We start from the raw sequence: 11,241 nt of genomic DNA, 5'->3' as shown, positions 1-11,241 counted from the left end.
GGAAGAAATCCCACAGAACGTGAGATATTCCCAACAACCGGGTCGGAGCCTTAACGGGTCGGGTTACAATTTGGCCCATGAGGCCAAAACCACTTACAAACGACTCACTACATGCCACCACGATCATCCATGCTCCGAGACAGTGATTTTCTCGATAACTATGGACGGATCATTATCCAGTTATTGGTCCTGTTGCCTGCTTGCGGACGATGCGCGCCCTCCAAGTGGCAGGAATCCCGATGGATGCGATCCAGGGCCGTGCCTGTATAGGTGCTATTTTCACCACCTGCGGAGTTACTCGCAATGAGGACAACTTTTTTGAAATTCTTAGCGGTTTTCACTGGTCTCACTGCAACTCGGCTGACCCAGTTATGGCTCTATTCCTCGGAGAGTGAGTACTACCGAAGCCCAACCTTTCGAGGAAATGTTTATGACCCTGGATGACATTTGATGTTTTCGTGAACAATTTCAACTTGGCGACGATGCTCCACCCTGCTCCCTTGCCTGCGACCTCTCCAAACTTGAAATTACTGAGATTGTCCGCTTTCAGATTCTGCACAGAGGAGAAGACCGCCATCTGCGGGGCCAAGCTCCCACCTGCTGTTAAGACTAGCTCGAGTTTGCTTCCAGATTGTCATTTGCCATCAGTTTGCAAAGAACAATTTTAATTTGCAGTTGAATGAAGACTTATCTATAGCTTGAAGAAAGGGGAAAAAAAATCAAAACACAGAAGAGATCTTCATTATGATAATGAAGTTATTGCCCATATGGTAGCAATTAAAATTGAAATTCAGCTGAGCTCTTTAATTTGTCTAGTAAAGCTCTATTGTGCATACACACACAAGACATGCTGCAAACAAATCCTCAAGCAACGTGACAACATTATAGGAACTCATAACAAAGGGTGGAAAGATGTTGCAAGTACTTAGAAATTCAATAGAAATAAACACTCATGCATTAGTATATTCATCTTATTTGGCTCTGGACTATTCATCAAAGTAACTAGTTACATTTCTTCATGAGTAAACAAACACCAAATTTAGGCTCTATAAGCAACCTCATAGAAGGACAATGTCTATACTCCTGTGATAACGAAAAACTAAACTTCGACAAAATAAGCGATAACAGAATCTTCAACTCAACCATAGCGAAATTCTGGCCTAAACATGTTCGAGAACCAAATCCAAAAGGCACGTACGTGTGTGGAAACTTGCAAGCAGCGCTGATTCCTCTAGAGAACCTCTCAGGGTTGAACTCGTGTACATCAGGACCCCAGATGCTCGAATCGTGATGCAGTGATGTGACTGGAGTATGAATGTGGACGCCTTTTGGGATTTGGATTCCTCCGAGTTTGATATCTTGGAGGGTTTCTCGAGCTATGACTGCGGTTGGTGGGTAGAGCCTAAGTGTCTCTTGGATCACCATCGTCAACTGGATTAGAAACATAAATTTGTTAAAAGATTAATAATATGCGATTGTTTATATTGGATAATGCTTGATCATCTATGCATAATTTGCTGCCTTGTTTATGGTAAGGAAATGTTGATTCATTGCTTGAAAAGAAAAGGTAAGATAACATCACTGTCAACTGTATTAGAGACATAAATTTGCTAAAAGATTAATAATATGCGATTGTTTATATTGGATAATATCCAAGAGAGCCTAAGTTTCTCTTGGATCACCATTGTCAATTGTTTATATTGGATAATATCCAAGAGAGCCTAAGTTTCTCTTGGATCACCATTGTCAACTCAACTCGATTAGAAACATAAATTTGTTAAAAGATTAATAATATGCGATTGTTTATATTGGATAATGCTTGATCATCTATGTATAATTTGCTGCCTTGTTTATGGTAAGGAAATGTTGATTCATTGCTTGGAAAGAAAAGGTAAGATAATAACATCACTGCACTTTCAACTCCTTAAATGCAACTTGATTCCCCTGGATGGCCACTGATTAGGAATAAATGAACCTGGATAATTACAGCCTACATGTTTGTTGGATTCATATTAATCCCAAACTGGCATATTCTAGGATTTGGAGAGAAGTACAGTAGGAGAAGAAGAATTAGAATACGAAATAGACCAATATAGATTTCTGAATGAAGGTGTCACTGCTCCAAGAGTGATAATGACCAAGGTAACTAAACTTAGTTGCACTTTTTGTCCCTTAAAAGAGTTTAAAAAGTTCAGGGGATACATCCAGAATTGAGCTATACTAAGGGAGTCTATCCCCAATCAAACCTAGATATAATACCAGTGCTCGTAACTCAATTGCTGCACTGGATTTATTATTACAATTTTGTTCCCCGCATATTGTGTTGACAATATGATTTGTATCCAAAATGAACATTCATTAAGATCACTCTCACATGAAAACTAAAATAAATTAATGAAACTATTTCCAAGCTAAAATATCTCAATAGTAAATGAGTAAGGTATGGATAACGGTATGGAAGCCAGAAAATACACGGTTAACCACAATTTGCAAAGGAAATAGTTTTAAATAAACTGAAACATGTCATGTCCCCACAACCAGTAGCAGCTGTTTTATTAGAATAATAATATAGATATAGATTTGGTACTTTTAATGGAGCTCTTGACCACTCATTTAGTGAAAAGAAAGAGGTTATGATGGATAATTAAGGCCAATATTTTCTAGTCTAATTACCTACTTTATTCCGTAAATTCATCGGTATTTAAAAAGCTAACTCCTTGGATGTCTAGATACAATGCAAGGATGAGATCACTACTCACCATTTTCATCTTTTGAATCGAATTTGCATCCGGAGGACATCCTCCAAGGATCTCCACCACGTCAGCACGAACACGACTCTGCCATTCTTGGTCGATACTCAGCAACAACAAGCACCAAACTGCAGTGATGGCTGTAGTTTCATGCCCTGCAATGTATATAGTCTTGCAGTTGTCGACGATGAAATCATCTGTGTCGCTGCTGTCACCTGCATTTTGAAGGATGGCTTGTAGAAGATTTTTATTTGTTGTATGTTCCTCTCTTTCTTTGTTCTCCTTCGTCACCTTGAGGATTAAGGACCGGACTTCTTTGTTAAGTCTCCATATCTCTCTATTTAGTCTTGTGGGAAGATATCTACAGTCACAGCAGAAGAGTTAGTTCGCAGGGGGGTTGACGAAGATGCAGAATTACATTTTTTTATTAAGTAAAACGGATGTTTCACTGATTGAGATTTGGAAATATTGATTTTTGTTGTTAAGGGTGATTTTCAGAAAGCGCTCTGAAACTTTTGGGTGTTTCGCACAAAAGCCTTCTAAACTTATAAATCAGAGTCAACTTCCGTAAGCTTTCAAATTTATACAAAACCCTCTGAATTAATGGATCAAACAGTTATTGAAGGTAAAAACTCCATCTCAAGTCTCAAGGTTAATATGTCCAATACATGTCACATGCGAGCATATGAAAACCTAGCGTATGACAACTTAAAGTAAATATCATCAATCATGCTATTTTTGGTATATTTAGTGAAACAAGTTCACAAAAGGTTTCTCTAATGTATAGAGTTTAGGGGAGGGTTTGCAAAACAGTCCAAACTTCAGGTGGTTTGTGTGAAATTTGACCTTCTTTTAACGAATCAATTATCTTATATTGTACATTGTTTTAAAAATAAGGTAGTATATATTTCATTATTCATCTGTGCTTAGATTTAGATGCACAATCTTTTGAATGGACAACTATAACTGAAGGTTGATCAGGTATCTTCATGGGAGTTTTATTCAGAAAAGCAGTGTAAACTTTCATGTACACGAATCAAAGGTTTCACCTGAAATAAACAGCTTCAAAGTGATCTTTAGTGGAGGTGCATACCTCAATCCTGCAATTTCAACGAGCAAATTTGGTCTGGATAGAGCTCTCAGCATTTCCCTAAGCTTCAATACTATTTGTCTTCCTTCAGAGTAGCTATCCCTGAAGCAAGCTCTCGAGATTACTTCAGCAGAAAAATTCTGCAAATCCTCATCAACCTTGATTTCTGCACTTCCATTTCCCTGCTCGATTTTACTTTCCCATGATTTCGTTAATGGTTCCATGCAGTCCACCATTAAGTTCACCATAGCCTACATATAAATTTTAGCTTGACATATCGTCTTAGGAGTTTCAATATCATCAATTTTGAATGAGGTGCCTTCACAATACATATTTTTTTCCCTCATTGAATTTTTTATCAAATATGTTTCTTTTCAGTTTATACTGCACCTTTTCATCATTATTTGTACTCATTTTTTGTCTCATAGTCATGTGAATAATTTTTCTCAATAGGTTTTTATATCTTGCAAAATATTGAAGGAGTTAAGTCCACAAAAATTGTTTAAATTTCTTCAAATTGTTTCGTTAAAATCTTATTAATGGAGCATGGGAGGCAGTTGCTCACTTTTCCATTCAAAAAAGTTTCTTTAAATTTATTTCTTTTGAATTCCATGAAGGATGGTAACAAAGGTAATAAAAGTTGCCTTCAGTATGTCAATGTCAGGAAAAAAAAAATCACGTCATTAATAAGCCAAAGTTCAGAGTAAAGGTTAATATTGTTTCTTCAAGACTGCACTAATAACATAGGGTAAATTTCACAGAATCCCCTTTAAGTTTGATCAGATTTTAGATTAACCCTCCAAACTTATAAATGTCATTCAACACCACCCCACCCCCCAACCAAAGCCCCAAAAATAAAAAACACTTTCAAAACTTTGAACTAACCCACATAACTGTGTTAGATGAGCTTGTAAAGATACCAAAATTAACACTCTATTCATTAAATTAAATTAATTGGGTACTACAGTTAAAGGTGGTTATCTCAAAATTGGACCATACTTAAGGGGGGTTTTGAGGATATGTTTTTAAAGATATGGTAAAGGACATAGGATTTTGTTTTTTCATGAGGAGCATTGGTCATTTAGGCGCACATGATTTTCATGTCACAATCACCTAATGGTGTTAGGGGGTTATCTGACAAAACTTGGGGGGAGAGTGTCAAGTGACTTTTCTAAAGTTTAGAGGGGTATCTCAAAACAACCGAACTTTTTTTTTGGGATGGGCGTGTGTTTTTCTATTTAATTTGCCCCCTTGTTTTTTTTTTGTTTTTTTTTTTGTTTTTTTGGTGGGTGGGTGTGAATGAAACCAAATAACATATGATATAGTGTTTTATCTCATTAAAGTGGCAATTTAATCCAAATATAGTTTTACCTTAACCTTTTCAAGAAAGAACTCTGGGGCAATGATCTTCCTCTGATGAGCCCAGGCCTTCCCATTTGACTTCACAATGCTATTACCAAACAAAGGCTCGTGAGTCTCTTTCAAGTATGTTGACTTCCCCAAATCCAAAGATGCACAATGGCTCATATCCCTCAAAAAATCTGGGTTACTTACATGTAAAAAGGGTACATTCCCCATCATATACAAAAATATTGAGCCTGCAGTGAACAGAATGATGACCGATATATGTTAATACAATAATAGAGCTCTTTATAGAAGGAGATTGCAAGTTGTCTTAAAGCTTTAACAATGTAAACTCTGTAAAACATTTGAGTCGCACTAAAGTGCATATTGCAAACAAGTAAACATAGTATAGAAGGTAAGATGTTTTCTCGGATTCATTTTCTTATGCCGTGTAAGGACATTGATGTAGCTAACTACTGAATAGTTAGTGTATATTGCTTCTACATAAATGATAGGCGTTTCGTGTAGGCAAACCTTATCGTCTAAGTCTAATCTTTACATCGTACTCTGTTCCCATCTTTGGAATTGCTCTTTGGTTGCATGAGACCAAGTTATGCATGGCAAAGGTAGATAGATGCATACCAATTTACTACCTTGGCGATCAAATTTGTTGCTTGGTGCTTAAATGCTAATAGTTTACCGTGGTCGAGAAATCACCATTTCTTGTATAGGGTTGAGCTCGAAAGTTCCTCAGGCTTTTGGGTCGTGACCTGTAATAGCTTGTTTATTTAGTTGATATTGATGTTGGATTTATGAGAATAAATGCTCTTTTATTTTGAACCTAAATGGAGTTCAATATGTTTCTAGCAATTGTGATATTAAGCTAGCACAACTTATTTAAATTTATAAAATTAAACTTTCCCTTGTGACCTACGACATGTAGACTAACCAAGAGAAATAGGGAGTATGATTGCTTCTCATTTTGTGAATGTTTTTTTTTTAAAAAAAAACCTAGAAATGAGGACAGCAACCAACAATTTGATAGAAGCAATAATGGGCCACAACCTGAACTCCAAGTTGGGAGAAATTGGACCCCTGAAGTTTCCATCGAAGTTCATTGAGCACACATGAAATTCTCACCCATCTAACACTATTGGAGTTGGCTAACATGCAGAGAAACCCTTAACCTCCTATAGATAATGAATTATTGAAGCAAAAAATCAATACCAAAACCTTGAGATCCTTACAAGAAAGCAATTAAGAACACATACCATATCTTTTCCTCCATTTCTCAAAGTATGGAAGTGGAGTATAATCATGTATTATTGCTTCTCCATCTCTCCTCTTCTCCTCCATAGCCAGCATCTTCATCTCCTTTAGATTACCATGGAGGAAAGAGGGTTTTGGCCCATCAATTCCTTGTCGTCTTAGCTTCTTGCAAATTTTTTGAGGATGTAACCACAAAACATTATACAGGTACAAAGCCAAACTGCAGAAGGATAGGATACCAAAAGAGAGGAAGAACTCCATGACCCTGTTATTCTTTATGTCCGGCTTTCTCAACTGAGCTGTCCGTTCCCCGAATATATGGCCCTCCCAACATTTAAAACCCCGCAGATGCGTTGACACGTGATGGTCAAGAAGTGGTACCGGTCCCCTTCGTCACTTTTTGCATCACGGCACTGATCGATTACATCCGCTCTGTCAAGACGTTGGGGTTTTCAAACAAAGGGAAGAATTTTTTTTTATCTCACCGACTAAGAATTTTATTTAAAATAAATGATATTGTAACATACGTGTCAGGGTATAGATTTCTCATCACAACTTCGGAATTTTGATATAGTGCAAATAACCTTTTAATAGGATCCGTGCATCACCGTTAGTGCAATAGATTTGAGCCGGGCAATTGGCAACAACAACGATTTGGCAAGATTTTTTTTGTAGATCAGAATGTTCAAATCGTGCAGCTAGGATTATCTCGGATCATATGGACTGTTTTGATGGGATTTGTTGGACTATATTTGATAATATATCATGCTTTGCAATATCATCTTCATCCATCCCATGAGAATATTTTTGGGGGCAGTTATACTGTAATTTGCGTGTGCTTTCTTCCTAAATTTAGGATCAATTTCACATAACCCTCCTGAACTTTGGGATCACTACAATAAAGAGGTCCATTAACAATGGAAAAAAACTATTGCTGAAGTCCAAGCTGCTTCTCCACACAAGTCCTAAACTCAATAAACTTGTTGAAGGCTTCATCTTTAGATTTTAGTAGGTAGACGTGGCAGAAGCGAGAATGATCATTAATGAAGGTGATGAAGTACTTCATGCCGTCTTGAGTGACGAAGCTCTTGAAATCACAAGTATCTGAGTGAATCAGATCCAATAGGTTAGTGCTCCTTGTGGCACTTGGAAATGACTTCCTTGTCAACTTCGCTTGCGCGTAGACTTCACACTTCTTAGATTTGTTACCCACACATTTTGGAAGTAATCCTAATTTCTCCATGCTAGATAGCTTTCTATAATTTACATGTCTCAGCTTATTGTGCTATAATACAGAGGAGTAAGCAGAAGATGATACTTCATTTATAACTGAGTTGGGTATAATAATACTAATCTTATACATGCCATCAGTACAATATGCATTGCCAAAATACATTTTCTTAAAAGATAACACAACATTTCCTCCTTGGAAATCCAGTCTCATACCGGCATCACATAGCAGGTTTCCATAGACTAAGTTTTTGGTAATTGAGGGAACATGTTTCACATCCTTCAATGTGAGAGTCTTCCCTGAAGAAAAAGTAGGCGTCACAATCCCATTTCTAAGAACATGAACCACAAAACGATCAGCCATTGATACGTTCTCTTTGGCAGCAACATAAGAAGAGAATAAATCTCTGTTAGAGTAGTCATGACAAGTAACACTTGTATCTAACCACCAATCAGAGACGTTGTTGGGAGTTGTCACTTGGAAGAGCATAGTCACACAATTATCAACTTGATTAACATTGTGTGTTATTCCCTTCTTTGGTGCTTTGCAGTCCTTGGCAAAATATCTTTTCTTCCCACAGTTGAAGCATTTGCCGCTCTTCTTGAAATCTTTCTTTTGAACATTTAGATTCTTTGGGTTTGGTTCTTCTTTTTGTTAAATGTTTTTTCCTTCTTCTTGGATGAAGAACTAGTACCCTTCTCAGAATTAGCAACCACCGTGTTAGCGAACGCCTTCTGCTTAGCAAGGAGCTTATTCTTCGTGCGAGTCCGAATCTCGTCATCGATCCGAATGAACCTCTTAAAATTAGATAGAGTCACCTGTATTTTTCTTCTTCGAATGTCCATGGAGAATGACATCCAAGATAGAGGAAGCTTGTTGACAATTGCACCAGAAATGAAGGTTTGACAAAGATTGACTTTTCACCCTTCAGCTTCATAACAAGTTTTTCAAGCTCCTTGACTTGAGGCAAAATCTCAGTGTCATCTTCGAATTTTAAGTCCAAAAACTTGTTAATGAGGTGAGGCTTGGACAGTTTATCCTCATCGTTGTATTGGTCCTCCAAAGCATCCCAGATTTTCTTTGTAGAGGGCTTATTGGTGTAAGCACCTACCAGATGATCGACCAGACAGTTAAGAAGATAACTCCTACAGAAATGATTATCTTTAGCCCAAGAGGCTTCAGACTCAGAATCTTCTTCAAAGTCGGGTTTCTCCTTAGAAATCACATAGTAGATTTTTAGGAGTTGCATCTCGAAGATCACTTTCGTCGCCATGCGTTAAAGTTGGATCCATCAAAGTTATCTAACTTGAGAAAGTCCACTCCAAGAGTCCTCGCGGGATCCATGATAAATCAGAAATATTGCTTTAAGATTGATAGAGATTGTGGTTAAATCTGGAATAAAACAGTGAAAGTTGATGTGCTGTAATTTTAAACTTTTTAACCTAACTGTTGTGCATTTGTGAAACGCTGTGCTTAAAGCAATATTTGACCTACTCCGATGCAAGGATCCCAAGACCAAACTGTTTTCAGGAATAACAATACAATATAATGGTGTGCACCAACCAAGTATTGTCAAGATCTCCTCTATCTGTACATTTCAGTCAAGGCAAAGATCTCCTCGATCTCTTTAACCTTTCGGTTTAGGCAAAAATCCTTTGGCCACAGGCTCTGTAGCAGCAGCAGTACAACACTTCCTTTGGGCACATGCTCTGCACCAGCAGCAGCACAACAAGTCAATGTATTTTCATGTGTATACCAGAGCTCTCTAAGATCTGCCCCAAGAGGCACTATTTATAGGCCTCTAAGGCCAGCTCAAGAGTCACGTACAATCAATGTGACTATTACAAATCATTATGATTATAACATCAATTAATTTAAATGTTATTGTAACTGCTGCATGCAGTAACATCTGAACACGAAGGTCGCGTTGCACCTTACAACAAATCAGACGAACCTCACGATCGGGCGAAGCTCGTCAAACAAACGAGTTTCGCAAATCAGACGAACCTCGTCAGTAAGACGAACTTCATCAAACGAGTGAACCTTATCGGATGGGTCAATCAAACGAGTCTCACAAATCAGATGAACCTCGTCAGTAAGACGAACCTCGTCGGTAAACCTCGTCAAACAAATGAGTTTTGCAAATCAGATGAACCTCGTCAGTAAGACGAACCTCGTCGAACAGGCGAACCTCGTCAAACTGGTCAATCAAACAAGTCTCGCAAATCAGATGAACCTCATCAGTAAGATGAACCTCATCGAACGGGCGAACCTCGTTAACCAAATGAGTCTCGTCAAATTGATGAACATCATCAAATAGAGGAGCATCGTTCGATCTCGAGAACGCTAGGATCACACCATCGTGCGAATACGAAGCTCGTTTGCATGCTGCAAAGCAGCCTGTGAGACAATCTTCATAGCGGCTATAGTGACAACCAACGTGGCGTCACCTAGCCCCGATGCCTCTATTTGAAGTACAAAGTGAGCCTTACAAAGCGTCACTTAACGCCTCAGCCCGATTAGCCCCAATCCCTGGCACATTGGTCCACAGTCCACAGTCCACGGTCCACGAGCCCATGAGCCCATGACCCACGTCCCATGACCCACGAATCATTAGACTTATGAGGGATAAATTAAAAAAAATAATTCTTGGTTTGCCATTGGCAAGCCTCGAATAGAGGACCTTTTGAAACACAAAAACTTTTACTTTTCACTAGGCTACTAAGGATTTATAAAAATTACTAAGGAGTTTATATTATAAATATATATATATATATATATATATATATATATATATATATATATATATATATATATATATATATATATATATATATATATATATATATATATATATATATATATATATATATATAATATATATATATATATTATAGTATATATATATATATATATAGTTTGAAAACTCATTTTGAAAAGCGGTTTTGACCAAAAAATCTAACAATCCCCACAAGTTTTTAAACTAGTGTCGTGTAATAGTGTCGTTGTTTCAATCGTTGTGCATAAGATAGATATCGTAAGGACTTGAATCCCCCTTAGACCAACTGAATAAAAGATATATGTTTGGTGTCGCAGAGACTTGAACAAGCATATGTTTAAGATCCAGCGATCACACAAGATCAAACTCATATGTGGTAGTTTTTACTTTGAACCACACTTGCTATGCCTTTGCCTTTGCTTTGCACATTTATATATGGCATTGTGCATGTCCTGGTTTCTGCTAGGGTTCTAGGTATCTTTTCATAAGACATCATAGGAGGCGGCCAAATCTTCACCCAGACATAGGTGAGTTTTTAAGCATGTTTACTATCAAACATCCAACATCCGAGATGTTTTGAGCTCATTAAGGCTTAAGAGTCATCCTCTCTCATGATAGGATTCTAGGTGAGCTCTTTAAGCGTGTTTCCTATCTAACACCCCGCATCCAAAATGCTTTGGACTCATGAAGGCTTAACAGCTAACCCCTTTACATGATTATCGATGAGTCCTTTATGTATGTTACCTATCCAACAGTCCGCATCCGAAATGCTTTGGAC

At 37.6% G+C, this 11,241-nt stretch overlaps 1 protein-coding gene across 2 annotated transcripts; it reads right to left on the bottom strand.

Annotated features, from left to right (window-relative positions):
• LOC109849720 (cytochrome P450 714B3-like) lies at window positions 914-6,721 on the bottom strand. 2 transcript variants are annotated; one of them, XM_020419586.1, is made up of 5 exons: window positions 6,456-6,721; window positions 5,212-5,438; window positions 3,844-4,091; window positions 2,760-3,111; window positions 914-1,431 (listed from the first exon to the last, which is right to left on the bottom strand). In XM_020419586.1, exons 1-5 carry the CDS (start codon window positions 6,712-6,714, stop codon window positions 1,003-1,005), a joined length of 1,515 nt encoding a protein of 504 aa, XP_020275175.1. In that variant the 5' UTR covers window positions 6,715-6,721; the 3' UTR covers window positions 914-1,002. The 2 variants fall into 2 exon arrangements, with proteins under 2 accessions (XP_020275175.1, XP_020275176.1); XM_020419587.1 differs by having other exon boundaries at window positions 5,218-5,438.

The sequence above is a fragment of the Asparagus officinalis genome, chromosome 7 (genome assembly GCF_001876935.1).
Source record: "Asparagus officinalis chromosome 7, Aspof.V1, whole genome shotgun sequence".
Taxonomy (NCBI): Eukaryota; Viridiplantae; Streptophyta; class Magnoliopsida; order Asparagales; family Asparagaceae; genus Asparagus; species Asparagus officinalis.
The sequence above is the reverse complement of the archived record's forward strand: the minus strand, read 5'-3'. Positions and strand labels throughout refer to the sequence as shown.

What these genes read in the sequence shown, in the direction of transcription:
- LOC109849720 (XM_020419586.1), bottom strand. Translation starts at nt 6,714, where the DNA reads ATGGAGTTCTTCCTCTCTTTTGGTATCCTATCCTTCTGCAGTTTGGCT. An exon ending in GAAATGGAGGAAAAGATATG is followed by an intron (nt 5,439 to 6,455) that starts GTATGTGTTCTT and finishes TGTTCACTGCAG; the next exon opens with GCTCAATATTTTTGTATATG. An exon ending in CGATTCAAAAGATGAAAATG is followed by an intron (nt 1,432 to 2,759) that starts GTGAGTAGTGAT and finishes TTTCTAATCCAG; the next exon opens with TTGACGATGGTGATCCAAGA.